Consider the following 19,448-nt stretch of genomic DNA (forward strand, 5'->3'; position numbering starts at 1 on the left):
TGAGCTCGGTGAGGTGCTGGGCGGCCCCTGCCTTGGGAGAGCGGGTGAGCGTGGTGAGGAGGCTCCGGGCTGTGGTAGCCGCAGCTCCAGCAAGAGTCGCTTTAAACCAGCTTGAGTTCTCTCTTCCAGTAGTGGTCAGTGGGTTCCTCTCGGGACCAAATTCCCCAAATCCCACTTTGTTTTTCTCTCTCTACAGGAAAACGATCAGATAAAGCAGTTTTCAACATCTTTATCGCTCCCCACTGAGGATATAAATAGCAGTGGAATCTGGTGAGGAATCTCTGTAGAAATCTCATCTTCTGAGGTACCCGTCTGAAATTCTGAGCTGGAGAGTCACAAATCCCCCAAACCAGCATTGCTTTAAAAATGCAATGATATCCTTGCTGGGGTGGTGTTTTGTTTGAGGCTTTTTTTCAGATAGCGAGGGCACTTGGGTCAGCTCGTTCTGCAGTCTGTGACACTCGCTTAGCTCCTGTGTGACCAGTCAGCATCTTGATCTCACTGACCAAAAATCCAGAGAAATTACCTGATTTCACTCAGATGAAGAAAAACTTAAAGAGAAATTATTTCTAAAATGTGAGATGCTAATTCTCTTTCAGTCCAAGTAATGTAAACATTTAAGGAAGTGCAGGTCTTTGATTGCAGTAGACCCACAGACGAGCGAAGCTGCCCAGGTGCCTTGTCCTGCGCTGGCTTTCCAGGTCAGTCAGTCGTTGCGGGGCGCTGTCGCCAGCGTACACGGCTTTGTTTCAGAACGCTCAAATCCATCCTTTTGAAGTGAATACATTCCAAAGCACGACTAAAATGTCTCTTTCCTTAGGATAAAATATCTATTCCCGTTTTTAGTTTCCATCATGTTGTGAATGAACGGAAAGTGCTTAGCTGCTGGTACTTCTGTATTCTTCTCTACTTTAAAACTTCAGTTGATGAAGAATGTGTAAGTAGTGCCTGAGCTGCAAACACCGTGCAGTAGCTTTTGATGTATTTATTTTGATGGAAACCTTACTGGGATGAGCACTCAAGGCGTATCAGAAGGACTTCACAAATCTGTAACGCCAAATCTATGAAACATCTAAATATTCCATGCTGGTGGTGGATTTCTTGGTCCTTTAGGTTTTGAAAATCGATTTGCAAAGCCTAGGAAGAAATTATTTTTTTTTAATGCAACAAATTCTGTATGTTATAGATGCTGATTATGTAATTCCTTAAGATAATACGGTATTTAAAAATGCTTGTCATTTCAGTTCTTTCCCAAACTTTAAGCAACATCCTGTAGTTGTCAGTCAGCTGGTGCAGAACCAGTCTGTCAGTGCACCTATCCGACAAATACCGTCGTTACAGCGTGAATATCAGGTTAGCTAGATTGTGTGCCTAATCTAATGCATGACTGCTCTCTAGAAGAAGAATTTAAAACGGAAAACATATTTCTCCTCTGCCATATTACACAACATAGGGCAGCAGGCTGGTGGCAATGCTACAGCTTTGTCTTTGTCTTCCGCTGCCTCTGTTGCCACATAAAGGCTTTCAGGTACGGGAGGGCCCAACGCACGCTTCAGACTCTTCACACACCAAGAAGCGTTTGGCAGAGCGGGTTTCGGGGTTTGCGCGTTCCATCCTTACCTGTTCTTTAAACAGTTCGTGAATAAAGTTGTAAATGTGTAAAAAAAATAATAAGTTATTTATAATGTTTGTAATTTGTTAGCATTCAGCCTGGTCCCTGCATTTAGACTTTCAAAAAACAAAGAGAAAAACATACCAAAGCTAAGGAAAGACCTCGAATGGTTTGAAGGGGCAGATTCTGGTGGTTTCATTGGTGCAGATGGACCACAGATGCCTAGAAATAAAAAAACAGACTGAGGCAGTTAGTGACTGTGTGGCAGCTCCCTGAAGAGCGGGGGAGCAGGACAGGGCTGAGCACTTCCCGCGCTGGCAGCGCCCCAACGCCACACGCTTTAAGGACATTATTTGCTCGTAGCAGGGAGCCAGTGTACTACTGCAGCACAATCCACTGGGAAAGTGTCTGCTCAGAAGTGCTTTAAAGAGTTTTTAGCAGTCCTATTTTCAAGGTAAGCATTTTAATTTTAGATCAAAATGAGCTTAATGAGAAACTCCTTATTTATGCCCCAAATAGAGTGGGCGGAATCCAGGATGAGGCTAACCTTCCTCACAGCACCCCTGTCCCCCATTTTTAGAGTATTTGTCCCACAACACTGGTTTGCATGACCTGAAGAATTTGGTAACTTGGGTACCCTGGAGCTGTCCCTGGGGTACCCGCAGGGCAACACAAGGGCAGCACAACCGCCCCACGATGCTGATGAAACAACCGTCCCTACCCCGAGGGGGTGGCCTCGGCCAGCCCGTGCGGCTCCGCATGTCCTACTCCAGAGCGGGCAGACGTGCCGGGCCATTCACATCCGACAAGTTCAGGTTCTTGACAATTCAACCCCACATATTTCTTTATATACTTGCTTAAAGCCATCAGGAAGATGCACATTAACCTGAAAGACTTACTCTTTCTCACATTTTTCAATATTTTCAAGCTCTGTAGAGAAAAAAAAAAAAAGTCTTGTTGGAAAAAAAATGTAAGCAGTAGATCAGCTCCTGGGATAAAAGAACTGTACTGATAAATATACACGTGTCATGTCTCATAAGTATTGTGCCTGGCAGCTGCGACTGAAACACAGACATCTGACATTCACTTTGGCTTTGGCTCTTTTCTAGCCAACCCGAATGCCTCCAGTTTGTGTTATTGTTTTCCTCAAACACTTTTCTGCTCAACCATAACATCCCAAAGTACAATTGCTCGTGGGGATAATTAACTCAGGCCACAGGAGGGGACCGGTGATGAGTCGAGTCTGTCCTACACAGGAATTCAGGCTCCACTCAAGCAACTCTTTCCAAGAGGAACTGGCCCTTGGGGCGGCCGGCGTGCCGGGCGCAGCCGTTGCCACGGGCAGGGCTGTGTTACTCTGCCCCTAGTGCAGACGGTGGTTTTGTTTGTAGTTCTGCAGTGGAGTATTTTTATTAGTCTTGTTTCCTTGCCCTAAATATGAGTGGTCTCAGAGCAGACCATTTTCACAAGGTCAGCAGTGAGCGAGTAGCAATAGCTGTAGCTGGAACGATCTCTTCTTCTCACCCCCCCATTTTCAGTAGCTTGTGTTTCGCCTTGTTTCTCTTACCTTGCTTCTCCTGAAGCATTTCATAGGCTCTTTGGACGAATTTTCAGAACCATTGTTCTCCAAGCTCAGAGGACCCGTCATAGAATTTCTTGCAGCAGGCTGCAGACCTGGGAAGGCACATCAGAACATTTTCAGTGGTCACTCAAGAATCCTCCTGCTCTTTTCTAAGCGCTTTGTTGCTGCTTTTCATTGCCTCTGATGCAGCAGTTGAAGACATTCCCAGCAGGTCCCCTAGCTGCGTTTACTTTCCTTCTACCTGCTGAACTCTGCTGCAGTTAAGTCCTGAAGCACTACCGTTGGTAAGGCTTTGAACAAGTGGGCCGCAACCTCCTCAGCTGTTTACAGGTTTAGGTGTAAGTACAAAATCTCAGTTACATGCCAAGAAAATAACTCATCGCTTACTTGCTGCATCAGCAAGAACAAATGATTCTGGGGTTCTTTCAGGAAGCGGGGGAGGAGAGTTAGAGCGATCCCGGGTTGTCTCTGAGAAAGCAAAGATAAAAGAGTTGGTTACCTAGCTATAAAAATAAATATATGTATCTGTCAGTTCACTGGGAGGTCCACAGCACTCCAACCGGCATGTGTCAATTGTCTCGGAGGAAACACAACGTGCAGCAAAAGACATGACAACCCTCAGCCCGAGGAGGCTGCAGGGAACATCATCACGTAGAGGGTGAGGCAGGAGCTGATTAGGAAATATAAAACTACCAGTTCATGTGCTTGCAGAACTGTCTAGTTCTGTTTAGAACTGTTTAGTTGCAGAACTATAGCAACACAAAATTTAGGTTGGACCGAGCACAGATCCTAAAGACATTTACTAAATATGGTAAAGCAGCTTCGGTAAAAAGCGGACCTTATTTCCAAAGATAGTTTATCTCAGCATTAAACTTATACCTGTTTGTGGGCTCCGAAGCTTCACACTCTGGAAACAGAAAACAAGGAAGGTATTTGAAATTTCCACAACCAAATGTCATTCTCTTGCACACAAGAGAAGACGAGGAAATGAAGTTACACGCAAACACCCTCCCCCACACACCCCCGTGTAATGGAAGATAGACTTATGCTTCACTGTTCCGCTTTACAAAGCTGTAATTCAACTATGGGATGATCAAGAGATGCTTACATTTTGTTCAGCTCCTGCCTGTTCCACAGGGCAGTGTGAACCTCACCAGACCACTCACTAACTTCCTGTCTTCATTATCCTCCTCTAAAAGAGGGGCAATATTTTTACTACCTTGTATGGGATTTAGGACCCCAAAAATTAATGTTTGGAGTAAAGTAGATGCTGATAAGGAGGGGCCTGACTGAGACCACATCCTCCTCCCAGTCCTGAACCTGGAAATAATTTATGGAAAGTACACAGGACCAAAACTAGGGTCTTTCTCACAGAAGGAAACATGTTAAGGAAACCGGCACAGTGGTAGTGCTGGAGAAGAGACAAAAAGCCACTTACTTACCTTACACGGTCTCAGTCTCACTGAGTCATTAAACACCTCTGAGTGAGACTCACCACTCCACTCCAACGAGATTCCAGTGTTTGTATTTCTGGCTGGAAGCTGAAAATCAGAAGTGGCCAGAGGAAATTGTCCTAGAAACAGTTGAACACGAGAGGTCATTTCTCATCCCAGGCAGCGCAAGCAAAGGCGCGGCCGGACACTGGAAGAGCCCTCGGGGCGCTCCTCAGCCCCTGCTTTGCTAAATGCACCTACCAGCTTCACTGGCCACGATAAAGGACTCGGGGGTTCGCTCGGGCAGGGGTGGAGGATCATCATCATCATCATCATCATCATCTGGCTGTGGCAGGGCGGCTAATTGGGGAGACATGGACAGAACACCGGCATGGCACGACACAGCAGGAGAACTGCAGACCTTCGTGAGACTCAGAGCTGACTGCTCTCGCCCAGCCGCGCGCCGGGGATGATGGTTAAACACCTCTAAACTGTAGCTAAAAATCCAAATAGTCCTCAGCACCAATTCACCCGCCGCTAGCTACGTGGCCCCCAGGGGTGGGCTGCAGCGGTGTCGGCAGCAGAATGCCCATCGTGGAGGGCAGACGCGGAGCCATCGCCCGCACCCAGCCAGGCCCACGGCACCGCTGCTTCTCGGCGGGTGCTGCAGCCCCAGAACTTCCCAAGAGTCTGAGCATCTGGGTTACGAGCGCGCTGAAAGCTGAAGGGCCTGAGCAGAACACAGCTGAGCAAATACCAAAGCTGAGGACAACGGGAAATGTCCAGCTGGGCCAGGACTGACCAGACCGAGGAATGATTCTACCTTCCTCATACGGCGGGTGATGGGTTTAAGGCTACAGATCTGGGCAAAACACTGATGTTGAGGTCCTGGTTCTCTCAGCCTCAGCGGGATGCCAGCATCCCCCTGAACAGCACTCTGCAGAAAGGAGTGGTTTTTGACCTGGAAGCTAAATCCTCAGAGAAAACCATTTCTGGGAGCTTTCTGAATGCTTCTTGAGCACCCTGTTTTAAGAATTGGTCAGCACCAATCCCTGCCTTCCCTTGACAGCCGTACCGAGGTGACACAGGAGTTCAGAGCAGCTCTGTAACGTGAAACCCAAAATCATGCTGTTCTAAAAATGTTGTTTATGGGAAAAATTTAAGGCAGGATCAAACAAGTGCAGTGATGAAACCAGTTTCTCCCTCAGCTCTTGGGGGAACACAGTCCCGAGAAGCTGCTGCAGCCCTGCCTGAACCCCACAAGACCACCCTCACCCTCCCTCCAGCACGCCGCAGTCCAGCAGGACCAAGCCCAGCTGGTCGCAGCGCCGCAGCACTTACTCGGGGAGGACAAACTCTCGTCGTTCAGCAGGGGAGCGTGGTGGGACACGGGTCCGGGTGGCAGAGAGCTGGCCATGGCGGGCTGCAGGGGAGCACCCGCAGCACAAGGGAGGAGTACATCCTGCCCCTCCGCAAGGTCCTCAGCAAACACCAGGGACACGGGCTCATCTGGAGAGAGTGACGAGAAGTAGGGGTCTTCTGCGGAGCAGACGTAAGGGTAAGGACATTGCCCACGGTTCCTGCAGCTTGGGGGGCTGTCCGCCTCTCGGCTGGAGTGGTTCAGCTCAACAGGGGGAATTCCGTCCTGCTTCTTCACCTGAAATCTTGACCAACAGGCATTGGGCAACTGTGAACTCAAAACAGGCTTTGCATCCCCACCATCCCACTCCCAGCCTTCTCCCCGCTGCGCCAGCACGAAGGGGGTGGATGCCGTCCGTGTCAGAGGGGCTCTGCCGCGGGGCCCTCTCCTGCCGGCTCCCTTCGGTTCCAGGTGCAGCAGCAGCTGCTCGGGAGAGATGCTGCTGAACTCCAAACTGCGGTGTTTCTGGAGAGCGTCCCCAGCACCCCACTTCTCCGCAGCAGCTGCCTTTCTGCAGTTGATGAAGCTCAAAGTGCCAAAGGAGATGGCCTGTCTGATGGCAGGGCCTCCGCGTCCAGAGCTGCCGTGTGCTCCGGCGGCAGACAGCGATGTCAGGGCTGGTTTGCTTTGTGCCACCGGGGGAAGACATCGATGCACATCCTGTTCTTCTTGCTCTGAGCTGCAATAAAGCACCGTGCTGTGAAGTCAAAGCCATCCAGTACTCAGAAATCTCTGTTAGCCTGCTAACAGGGCCCCACCACGCTGCTCTTGAGAGCAGATCCAGGGGCGCAGAGCCCGGTTCAGCCCCAGGCAAGGAGCACGGGGACGGACTGTGCACGGCGGTGCCCCGTTGGAACACCACATGGCGAGCAGAGGAGGCCCCTTTACGCGGGTAAATGACACCTTCAGTGCCAACTATACCAAAAAGCAAAGTTACTTACAGAAAGCAGACACTGCGAACCAAAACATGCCCACAGAAAGATCCCACCACCCTCTGAAGCTGCCCGTGGTGGGAAGCCAGGCTCCTCGGGCAAGAGGCACCGGGGTGGCACAGGCAGATGGGAGGGGGGACCCGCAGGGTGCCCAGCCCCAGGCAGAGGCCTGAGGTGAACCAGCGCTGGGGCGTCTCCACGAGCGTGAGCCTTTTTTCATCCTGCCCTGTGTGTTCAGTTCATTTGTGAAACACTGTGTGAGCCCCACATGAGACAGAGCCAAGGGCAGGAGAGGGGGACGGGTAATGGCAGGCAGGGAAGAGGCTGAGACTCAGTCTCAGAAACACATCAGTGAGAAGAGCAGGAATTATGTTGGGAACAACTGTGAGAGTCAAAGTGGGACTCAAGGGAGGCTGCAGATCCTGCTGACAAATGAAATGCAACATTTAAACAGAACCGTGTCACAAAGCACACGTTAAAAAATGCATCTTCCTGAAATCGTGTGGGTGACTGAAAATACCAACCCAGGGCATACTTGTGCTATGGCCTTACCAGGTTAGTAATCTCAGAGAATAAATATCTTCCACTGAAGTCAGAAGTGGCTTGGCCACAGGATGCCTTGTTTGTACCTAGTGACAGAAAAGTTTAGAAAACAAGAGTGAGGAGGAAGAATGCAAAGAGCACAAACATGCTATTTCAGGAGTTGGAAATTATTAATGCAGTTTTGAAATGTCAAACATCAACTTGAAAACACCAAGTTGGAGCTGAAAACTGAGGACAGTGATTCCCGTCAGCACCTTTTTGACATGAGAGTACAGCGAGCAGTAAAACCACCCAAACACCTGCAGCACAGCCTGCGCGGGCAGCTCTGCCCCCAGCACCCGCGGCCGCTCAGCCCGGCACGCTGGGCGCTGGTTTCCTTTGTGACACTTCAGCCATGACCATCCCCATGCTCTGCACAAGTATTTCAGAGGGCAGCGAGGTTTGGGTGGGCCAGAGGTTTGGCCAGGAGCTACAAAACCACATCCGGACTCGAACTCTTTTCTGCATTTTGTATCAACCCAGTCCTTGCATCTCCCTTGCTTACAGACTGTCCACAACACACAGAAAGAGGAACTTTCCAGCCCTTTTCTCACTTGGCTCTGGCTTGGAACATCCTGTAAATCCTATGGCAAAACTGAGGCACGAGTCCCATCACAGGATCCTGTTCCCAATTCTTTAGACAAAAGCTTCTGACAAAATAAACTAACGGTGACCTTTCAGCCTTTGCCTAAGAATGGCAACGCATTTACTTCAGCCAGACGGCCAAGAGCTACACAGGACAGGTGGGGTTCGTGCCAGCAGCCACAGAAGAACAGCAAGAGCAAAGAAAAGCTTAACCATGGACGTTCTGTACGCTCCTGTTTGTATGCAACTTCATACCAAGACCACCTTGTTTTTCCTCAGAGGTGTGTCAGATTTGAAAGACTTTGACACGTTTTTTCACAAGATATTTTAGCCTGCTCTCTCCCACAGACAGGCTGTAATGCTAATTACCTCGCTAGAATACCACCCTGCTGCAGACTAACACTTTTAGCACACCGCCTTGTGTGCCCAAGCTTCCCAACCGAGACTGAGAGTCACTCTGCAAGCTCTCCATGAAGACAAGTTTCACCCGCACGTCCACATGGAACCCAGCTGCTACTGTACGGAGTTGGTGCTTTTCTATTCGCTCATTACATTCAACAATTATAAGAGTATATAGAAAATGGTTTTGAGACCAAAAAAATTTATCTCTCGCCTGGGGCCAAATCCTGTGCTAAACATTGCACGTTCAGGGAAACAGCCGGGTTCTCATGGGTTTTCCAGACAAGAGGCTCAGTTTGGGCACCAAGGGTAGCAGAAAATACGGGGATTCATCCCAGGTCTGCAGAGGAGACTTCTGCAGTCGGGGTCGAGGTTAGAGCTGGCATGGCCGGGGCTGCAAGGGGCAGTGTGTTCATCCTGGGGACTTTTTACCTGTGAAGCAGCAGAATCTTCCTGAGCATCCAGTGCTTTAATCTGCCTTTTGAAGAGCTCAATCACCGCATCATAAACCAGCTCATACTGCTCCTGCATTACAGACAAGTAAAACAGACATGAGAGCCAGCACCTGCAGTAGGTGCAAATGGTCTCCTGTTACCCAAATCAAGCATCAGCCCCTGAGAGAAGCTGCCACTGTCCGGTCCATTGGCAGGGTAAATTCTCAGAAGAGGTAGAAGCCACAACTTTCAAAGGGTTTGGACTGAAGCATCTGGGTTTTTTTCGGGTGCACAAACAATGCTGTTCTGCATTGAGCTTCCTCTTCAGCCTGTCTCAGCTGAGAACAGTTCCCACTTGGTCCCCTGGACAGTCCCTTGTTTCACAGCGTAAGTGTTCGATAAATCAGGCTGCAAGCACTGAGCTATTCCAGCTGTCTACAGGGAAATGGTCAGCTACCAAATTCATTTCTGCAAAAGCATTCTTCTGTTCAGAGAAGGGACCTTACAGAACACCGACGTGCCCCAGTTCCCAGCAGCACAACGCTCTGCGTTTCCCTACTGCGAACCCTCCCGGGGAAGAGCCGAGGTCCCGCTATGGAGAGTGTCCCTACACTTGGTGAAACTGCCCGAACGTACCTTGGTCTGCACTATGGAAGGCCTTTGCGTGCGCATTTCCTGGATCAGACTGAAAATACTGAAGTTCACTGGAACAATCTTGCAAGAAAGAGAGAAGATGAAAAATTACAGACAGGTCTAATTCCAAGCCACTTCCAAGTCATGACGCAGTTTAGAGCAGTGTCCAAAATTCAGGCCTGCTATTGCAAGAATTTTCAACAAAGGACCTGCTTAAAGTACTATTTTTTATTATGAACCAGTTGCCTCCCCCCTTCTGTCTTGCACTCCACAGAAAATGCCCTTTTTATAACAACATTGGTAACAGCTGTGAACAGCACAAAGGACAAGACACTGATTTCCCAGATCAATGGGTTCAGGGCTGCTGTGGTGCAGAAAGCAGCCACTCCTCCGAGTCCCAGCAACCCGCTGCAAGGCCAGGGATTACTTCACATACATATTTATCGAAGAATCCGAGTAAAGCAAGGTGTGGAAATGGTGAATTTCTGATGGTTAAGTGCAGAGAGACAAATATAGACAGTAAAGTCGTATTGAAGAGTGAAGGCCAGCACAGAGCCAGGCCCGGTGACCTGACGGTGCTGCCAGAGGAGCAAAGGGAGGGAGGGTTCTGCCCCATCGGAGCGAGCATCAGGGGGCATTCGCATCGGGATGGGGGGAGCAGCAGCCACGGGCAGCGCATGGATGACGAGGAGCCTGAAGAGAGAGAAGCAGCACAAACTGGGAATGGGGTATCGGCGGTTTGGCCACCACCATCCTGCAGTCAGGCTGCGGGGGGGCTCCCGCTCACAGCTGTCGTCTGCAATACTCTGCCTGCAGTCAGAGGGGGGTGAAAGGGGCAGCGAGGGGGGAGAGAGGCGAGGAGGGACAGAGAGATGCCGCGCGGCTGCACGCAGGCGCCGTTTGGAGACGCAGACCGGGCTGACACTCACTCCGTCCCTCAGCAGCTTCTGGGTGTAGTCGATGGCGCAGATGACTCCTGTCCTCCCGCAGCCGGCACTGCAATGACAGTCACAGCAGGGTGTTGGTGGCCTCTCAACTACACATGACACTGCTGGCCTGCTGCTACCCGTGCTGGCTGTCCTCAGAGCACCTGGTGCCTGAGGACCTCCTGCGAGAGGAGCACAGCTGCAGGCGTGTGCCGTCTGCCACCCCGCTGCGGCCGCTCGGGAGGCAAGAGCCGGGGGGCCGGGGGGCCACCAGCCCTCCCCGCTGGTGACCGACTCACCCACCTGCAGTGGATGCAGATGGGGATGCTGTCGTCCGGCTGGTAGCAGCGAATCTCGCCGATGAGCTCCAGGATGGGGTCGATGGACGAGGGGACGTCATGGTCCGGCCAGTTTTTATAGTGGAACTGGTGGACGGTGCGGATTTCCTGCGAGAGAAGAGCGCTGGCAGGGCGCAGGGCTGGCCGGTGCCACCAAGGGGATGCTGCCACAGCTCCCGCGGGCGCAGGCCGGGACGTCGGCAGGGCCAGGGGAAGCTGATGGGCTGCAGACACCCCCAGCTCCCGTCTGCGTCGTTCGGCAAAGGCAAGAGTGGGCAGCTGTTCTTGCTACAGAAGCAGCTTTGCCATTTTATGACATTCCTGATGTTACCTGTTGGCCTCACCCAGGGTCTGATTTGCCACAACTGACAAACAGCCTCAGAAATTGAGGTTTGAGTTAATCGATTTTTTACTTTCTTTGTTCCTTCAGCTACTGTCAAGTCTAAACCAGCAGGCTGAGCAGTGTAAAACTTTCTGCATAAAGTGTGCCATATTTTAACGTATTATTTATATAATAAAGCTAGCCAAGATGCATTTCCTGCCTTGACCTTTCCTACTTACCTCATTCAGGGTCACCTTTAAAGTCCTAATTACATACTCATTTTTCTTCTCTTCAGCTTCCTGCAGAGCAAGAGGTTAGAGTCACATTTTCTGCGGGTGACACGAGTTTCCAGCGCACGTGATGCGCGATGGTGCTGGGGCAGCTGTACTCACACAGGCGACGGAGAAGGGACCACACTGCAGGGGAGAGCCACCCACCTCTGCCCAGTACCGCTCACATTTCTTCTGTTGTGAGAAGCAGGACACGTTTGGTTACCCAGCACCCGCCCCCCTGCCCGGGCTGCCCCCTCGCTTTGCAGGACAGAACTCACGCTGGGAGGAGGCCCAGCGCTTGCTGCTCCCCAGCTCCAGCCTCCCCTTCCCTGGAGCCATCGCTGCTGATCTTTCCCTTCCAAAGGGATAAGCTACACTACTGGAAAGGGTTTAAGAATCTGCAGCTGGAGACTCAGGAAACAGCTCGTATCAAACAGAAACTCACTGTCACTAATGAGATTTAATGAAAATCTGCATCTCTCCACCCTGCCCCGGCACTGTCACGGCAGAGGCCACCCCTGACATGTTACTCACCTTTCCCATTTCAAACTCCATACAAGCCATGACCACAATCTGCAGAAAGAAGGTTCATTAGAAAAGTCTGAACACAAGTTTCTCATCCAGGCAGCAAAATCAAACTCATCACTTGCGGGTACTTGTCAGCAGTGAGGAAGTTCTGCGGGCTGCCTTCCCGGCGTCCCGGCCTGCCAGGCAGATCAGACTCGGGGATGAGGCCCTCTCCCACTCAGAGCCCCAGTGCAGAGACAGCCACGAGCCCACTCCTGTCTCAGCACGAGTGTGGAGGAGGCTCACGGGAAGGACGCGGGGCACACACAGCTTCTGGAGTAAAACCCTGACCTCCCTCTGTCTGCTTAGTCAAAAAGGACTGCTGGCTGGCTGCACGGACAACTTTTCTTTTTTTAAAAAAAGGAAGACATATAAATGTGCACCTTACCAGGACTTCATACTCCCAAATCATCCTCCAAAAGTCAATGACAGTAGCGGGGAGAGGACCCTGGGTTGCAATGTATGCTCTTGGCCCATAGACGCCCTAAAGCAGCATTCAAACCAGACATGGAGACATCTTTGCTTAGTGCACCAGCAGAAATAAAGTCACTCCTCTTTCTGAATCTTACTTCTATTCAATGAGGCCATTAAGGGTTTAGAAAGGCTTTTATATGGTTACATTTTAGGCACCTACATTAAATTAAGCAACTGGAAACTAATGGTGTGCAAGCCTCCGAAAGGCAGACCCAAGCCAGGGAGCCAGGCTTGAGGTGAGATCTGCTCCCAGACCCCCAGTTCTCGCAGCGCGTCGGGGAGCTCGGAGGTCACAGCAGCTCACCCCGCTCTGCCGCGTGGCCAAAGAACGACCCATCCCCTGGTGACCCTCCGTTCTACAGACAGGTTACACAGAGCCCTCGGTCGCTGTGGTGGAGAACGAAGGAAACCTGCTATCGATCTGTCAGAGAAGGGTCGCGAGCACAGGAGAGTCCAAAACACGTGGAGCTCCTGATGGAGAACCGGCCTGCGCTGACCTGCCCCGTCTCCGCCGTGGCGGCGGGTCTCAGCCGTGCTGCCGTGCAGGGCTTCCTGCCTGCGCACTGCCTGCAGGCGACTGGCCACAGGCGATTCTGCACCACTGTCACCCACCAAAGGCAGTAACACCGACAAGGAAGTTGGGGCTGCAAGCCACAAAGTGTTCCACCACCCACCCCAACATGACCACACGTCCCTGGCCCCGTAGCCTGGTGCCTCTGTGCTGCAAGGGGTGTTTTTGAGGGGCTCGCTGGTCACACACATCTTCTTTACATCAGCTGTCCTGGAGCATGGCCCAGAAACTACTGCACGGTCCTTACACTCACCACAGCCCCAGGGCCTGCTCCTGCCGGCACCACTCGACCAGGCAGCACTAAGAGCTGCTACGAACACCTTTGTGTGGCAGAACACCACGAAAGAAGCAATACCTTGATGAAGTTGGCATTGATGTAATGAGAGTCTGCATCTGATGTGATCAGGGACAGCTCCACTCTGCTGTGGTCAACTGCAGGCACAAAAGCAGAAGCAGCAGCAGTTAGTGTTTGTCTTTCGTGGCGGTTGAGCTCCTCAGGCTGCAGCACAAGGTGCTTTGGAGGAGCACACGCATCAGGGAGCTCATCCCAGAGCAGAGGAGCGGCTGTGCAAGCAGCTAATGCTCCTCCTGCACCTACCGACAGCCTGCGCGGAGCTGCCGTCGCCTACGCAGGGCAGCTCTGTCAGAGCGACGGCGAGGGCTCAGGCAAGAGCTGCAAATGCTGCCCCTGCCCCAGCACAATGCCCATCTCCTCTGACCGTGGAGCCAGCCAGGCCTAGAATCACCCTGCATCCCATCTTACAGGCTCAGATGAGATCTGTGCGCTTAGATTATTTTGTTTTCAAGCTAGAATGGATGAAAGGGACAGTCTGCCCCGACCCTAGGACAGACTCGTCTTTGGAGACTACTGCACCAAGCCAGGACCAGCCACTGCAGTTTTTAACTGTAATCTGCTTTGTACACCACGGAGACAGCTTTGTCCAAAGCCGTGTTCTGTGAGGCCTTGGAAAACAAGTGGTTGCAACACTACCCAGAAAGCTTGCAAGGATAAGCATTAGAGGATGTGTTTCCTACTGAAATTTAGAAAATACGTGCCAGAGCCTTGCAGAGCGTGCACTGCAACAGGCAAAGATAAAGCCTTAAACCTGCACAGCGGAATCCGAGGCCACCTGACAGCCGGTGACACGCTCACACGCAAGCGGCTGTGGAGGCAGGGACTGGAGGATGAGAACAGACTCTAAACTAGAAAAAAACAAAAGGCTGAATAGGAACATTTGCCATTTCCAACCTACAGGGTAAGATGTCCTTGTATCTGTTCTTCTTGATGTTCTCTGGTTGCTCAGATGCTGCTGTAGGGTAGATTTTATCCGATCGGTATTTTGTTGACTGCCTTTTCAGCTTCTGTCATAAAAGAATGGAACAAATTACAGCAAATGTGCTACATACAACACTAGAGAGCACACGTGAAGGTCTCTAGGGGTCAGGTTCACTACCACAAAGCAAGGTCTGCACCATTAATTTTTTCCTGAGTGGCTTTTCTCAAGGTACTCAGAGCAAGAATAGAGACAGAAGCCACCTGAGAGCCCCACCACAGGCTTCTGAAGAATGGAAAGTGTGTGCTGAGGCAGTGCCCACACAAGGCTCGGGCATGTGGGTTTCTGAAGTGACATGATGCATTTATACAGCACATAAAAGCATCGCCCTCACAAATAAGTGAGACACGGGGCGGGGGGGGGGGGGATCATTCGCAGTATAAATGGCACCCAGGTAAGAGGTGTAACAATGTTAAACCACCTTTAATAAATGGTATCAGAAAAGACAGATAAATCAATTGATTTTTCTCACTTTGGTAAAGATGCTCCCATCTGTAGCTGCAAACAGCCCTGCTCAAGCCACCAAAGGAGCACAAGCAGTTGGAGCAAAGTAGCTACATGCACAGATGAAAGAGAAAGGAGAAGGAGACCTAGGATAGACCCTTCGGGGGCTGAATCTCTCATCTCTTTCATTTCCAGGATAAAGCTGCAGCACTCCCAGAGAGTTCAAGCACCTTTTTCCTGCCAAAGCAGAGCATTTTATTTCACCGACATCAGCTTCTGAATACCACACACTGTTCGTTACCATGAACTTCAAAAGCATCATTCTTGCTGTACTTTTTCTTTCATAATTTTTTGTCTACCTAACCACTTTTCTTGCCACCAAGGGGTGCTTTTGATTTAAAACAAAAGGCCATTTCTCTAATTAGCGACTCTACGGTTCGACACTCGGAAGGGCAAGTCTCCCTTTCCCACCCCCCTGGAGCCCTTCTCCTGGACATCACGGCTGGCATCCAGAGAGTCGGGCTGACGCAGGAGAACCCTCAGAACCCTTGTGAAAGGAAGGTGTGCAGGGGTGCAGAGCAAAGGGGAGGGTCCACGGGCACACCTGAGCTGCAAGGTGAGAGGGTTTCTCGTGCCTGGTGTGCACCTCACTGTGACCTGCCCGAGCTGCTGGCAGGGAACGGGAAGGGTGGGCTCAGCGCTCACGGTGCGGGGCAGAGCAGCCCGCCAGTCTCGGGGTCACCGAACCGAAATAGCGCCGTGGTCAAAGGGGTCGGAGCTGAGGAGGTGACAGTCCCTCCTGCTGGCACCAGCGAAGCCCTCCCGGAGGGCTCAGGGGCCACAGCTCTGGCACGACAGCACGTGAGCAGGAATCGCAGGAGTCCTGACGGTGTCAGGGCCCTGATTTTTGGGTGCTCACCGTAAGCGGCTTCAAGAGTCAGCTCACCAGGGACCTTCCCACGGAGCTCGTAAGCACCTGCCTGTCAGCTCTCCCAAAAGCTCTCACCCAGTTTTGAGAATCCTGTCCCCTGTCCTTCCCTGCTGCTGACCCGACATATCAGCAGCTGCAGGAGAGCTGCAAACCCCCTTGACTCCAGCCTGCTCTAGACAGTCCCCCGCTAGGACACGACACCCTCGGGCCTGCAGGCACTAAGCTACAGAATTTGCCAAACAGCCACATCCGGAGCTGGAGCCCTTTGTAGCTTCTACGCACTTGACCAGGCCAAGCAGCCCCTTAGTGATACCACAGATAAAAGGTGTGTGCAGCAACGTGTATCTCACCTCCGCAGTATGTCTGTGCACAGATATGCCAGTTCAGATCCAAGCCAGAGCTGCTGGTTTTTAACATTAAACTGAAATTTTTAAACCCAAAATTCTGCTTTCCAGCCACAATACCACAAAAGCCACATCTCGCTGATCTGGATGGAATGAGTCAGGAAGAAGGTACAGGAGGCCCAGGACAGTCCACGTGTCCAGTCTCCATTAATGAAGACCCCGGGGCAGGCACAGTGTGATAGAAGCTGTGGGAGCAGGGTGGGTTTGGTGGACGACACGTCCCTGTCACCTCCTGAGCTCTTCTGGTGTTAGTCACACCCTCCCCCTGCCTCCTTCCAAGGCAACCCCAATTTCCAGGGTAAGCTTTTTTGGAAGGGGCATCACTTAGTACTGAAGCCAGTTTTACAGCTGAGGCTCTGAATCGCCTTAATTTCTGTCCCTGAATAAACTGACAAAACTGCTTGGGAAATGCCTACACAGGAGAAAGCGAGCAAGAGCAGTGAGGATCAAACTCTGGCTGTGAGGCTGCACGAACAGAAAAAGGGGACTTAAACAAAAACCCCTGTCATTTACAGTAACAACACCACAATTTGCATGTGCAAATGCTTGTTCACACAGAGAGAAGGGAGGCATTAGGACAGAGAAATAGCATTGAATATTTCTACCAAGTTTGGAAATGCAAAGCCATCGCGACCGCCTGTTAAGGCTTCTGCACTGGCAAAAGTGGCCGGCGACTTGGCCACCCTGGGAAGATTTCTCCCCAGTGCAAGAGGAAATGCAGACTTGACCACTTCTACCTGCTTTTGGGTCAGATAATGAACGTTTGGCTGCTAGAGCTGGCGCGTGCACCCGGGCTCACGGCTGCGCCTCGCGCGGCACATCCCCAGCACACAGCCAGCAGGGGAAATTCAGCAGCCGGTGACAGCGCTTTGTTCCATGGAACAACAGACTGTCACTGCAGGCGCAGATTAATCACTTCCCTCCGGCCCAGACACCTGGAAACCAAGCACTAAGCTTTTCCCAAGCGTTTGAAGCGCCAGTCTTCACCGGTCCGAGAAAGCAGGGCTGATCTCGCGGGGACTCCGAAGCGACCCCTGCGCCTGCCCCAGACACCACTGCCTGATGTGTCCGGGGGCAGCTCAGGCCAGTGGTTGTTCTGGTGTTTGAGACATCTCAGATCTTACAGATGCACCAGTTTTACCCTTCCCTATGTCTGCTAAAGCTGGGCAATGCCTTTGCTCCTCTGAGCAGCCCAGAGAGCCTGCCAGAGCAGCCTTCCTCCAGCTGGTCCATCGACAGCCACGGCCAGCTGCCAGCCCAAACCACGAGGCAGGGGGTTGCCCTCCGAGCCTCACCCCTGCCACCCAGACAAACAAAGAGACGTGGGAGAGCTCACGGACCGGGGCACTGCACAGACCTCAACCAGCCCAACGCTGCAGAACGCAGGGGGAGGTCAGAGCCACCACCATTTTTTGCTAGTTTTGCCTTGAGGGAACAAGAAATGAATGTGCAAGAGGGGCCAGCAGCACTGCTGGACACAGAGCACACGCGCTCCTGGCGAAGGGACGCACGAGCCCTTCCCAGAACCCCGCGCTGGGGGCTGCAGAAACGGCCCATCCAGCCGCCGTCTCCTCGCGCCTTGGCCAAGGTGCCCGGTGTCAGCGAGAGGGGGAAGAGTCTGGAGCCCACGGGGCCTTTCTCTGAACGCCCGCTCCCCGCTCTGGGGTGGTACAGGGGCAGGGTGGGGGAAAGCAGGAAAGCAGGAGCTTTCCTCCACAAAGAGGAAAAGCTGCAGCAAGTAGCAACTGGAGATCCCCGACAGGAACACGTGCATCACTGGTATAACAGGCTGCGGTGGCGAGAAGGGGCAGCAGCTCCACGTTCCCCACCGTGCCCCAGTTGTATTCGCAGGCGAAGTGAAACTGTGTCTTGACAAGTGCATTCGCAAAGCAGAAAACAGGAAGCACTCGAGTAGTTAGCTAAAAAGCAAACAGTTCTACTTTGAATGCAAACTATTAAATTACTCTTCTGTCTTTACATTCCTTTTACCCCAGTTAACTCCTGTGTCTCCTTCTGCTGCAAAATTCGTAGAAAATCTTATTGTCACATGGAAATCACATCGCTGTTTGAGAAGTGACTGAGTGGTTCCCTTTAAAATCAGCTGAAACAAGGAGCCGTGCCTTAAGAGAACTTACCAAAAACTCGTCTGCAAACTGTTCTCGGTTGAGCTTCTTGCCTTGGGCCCTTTCCAGGTTTAGCAGCAGAATCTCCCTTTGGTCCATGTTGCCGGAGACCGAGCGCGCCTGGGCTGCCGGTGCTGGGAACGGACATGTCAAGTGCCTGCCGCGGCGGAAAGCACCAGCCCAGAGAGCGCTCGCGGCGGGCTGTGGTTTACTGACTTCATCACAAGTCCTAAAGGAAATTAGTACGTAACCGATATCGTGGCCAAATAGCAAAACAAAACACCAAAACTGGGGTCCTAGCGCCTCCTTTTCAAACCACAGGCAGCGAGGGCAGGCAGCACCGAGCCGGGCAGGAGCCTGGTGGCGGGGCTGAGCTGCCCGGTCCCTCGGGCGTGCCCGGCTGTCTCCCTGCGCGCCGTGCCACGGAGGTGCTCGGGTGTTGGAGACCGGAGCCGAGCACCCCAACATCTGGCTGCTGTAGGCACCGCGTCCAGCCGTCAGCAGCGGCGCGGAGGGGCGAGCACGGGGTGAGCACGGGGAAGGCTTTGGACTCGGAATATGCTGCGACTAGAAGAGCCCCTAAAGCAGCACGCAAAATCCACAGTTCCCCGTCACACTTATAACTTAGATTTTTTCCACAGTAACTGGAAAATATTTGGAAAGACTACTTCAGGCAGGCACTGCGCACCTGAACCTGGCTTGCACGTGTCACTCCCCCGAACGGCACCACCGCTTCTGAGCAGAGAAAACCCATCAACATGCTTCAGGTCAACTCTTCCTGCCACAATTCCCCACATCTGGTAGCTTGTGCCAGAAGAGAGGGTCAAATCTCCCCGAGACTATAGAAATCAAATTAATTATGCCAGCCTAATTCACCTCACGCCCTCTGGGTAACACTTACAGGTACTCTAAAACACCCCGTTGGACAAAGCGGAGGTCGTTCCGAAGTGGGAAGGAGATGCAGAGAGCAAAGATCTCGAAGGCCATCCATTCTCTCTACTTGCAGAAGTGGGAAAAACTAAAATAAACAAAACTAAACTAAAACCAACCACTGTCCAAAACCCAAAAAAGGTATGGGAATCACAGCCTTGATCTTTCCAATATCTCACGTTTTGCACAAAGACTTCAGC

The 19,448-nt window shown here is 51.8% G+C and overlaps 1 protein-coding gene across 1 annotated transcript; it reads right to left on the reverse strand.

Moving 5' to 3' along the window:
* Window positions 1–213: 213 nt before the first annotated feature.
* PTPN22 (protein tyrosine phosphatase non-receptor type 22) lies at window positions 214–18,507 on the reverse strand. Its single transcript, XM_074893585.1, has 21 exons — window positions 18,331–18,507; window positions 14,336–14,444; window positions 13,438–13,514; window positions 12,426–12,521; window positions 12,005–12,043; window positions 11,591–11,662; window positions 11,438–11,497; window positions 10,842–10,984; window positions 10,542–10,608; window positions 9,616–9,693; window positions 8,978–9,070; window positions 7,532–7,608; window positions 5,969–6,726; window positions 4,889–4,987; window positions 4,637–4,767; window positions 4,074–4,101; window positions 3,582–3,662; window positions 3,180–3,286; window positions 2,512–2,542; window positions 1,757–1,834; window positions 214–1,137 (listed from the first exon to the last, which is right to left on the reverse strand). Exons 1-21 carry the CDS (start codon window positions 18,415–18,417, stop codon window positions 1,073–1,075), a joined length of 2,376 nt encoding a protein of 791 aa, XP_074749686.1. The 5' UTR covers window positions 18,418–18,507; the 3' UTR covers window positions 214–1,072.
* Window positions 18,508–19,448: the final 941 nt, after the last annotated feature.

The sequence above is a fragment of the Strix uralensis genome, chromosome 24 (assembly GCF_047716275.1).
Source record: "Strix uralensis isolate ZFMK-TIS-50842 chromosome 24, bStrUra1, whole genome shotgun sequence".
In the NCBI taxonomy this organism is placed as follows: Eukaryota; Metazoa; Chordata; class Aves; order Strigiformes; family Strigidae; genus Strix; species Strix uralensis.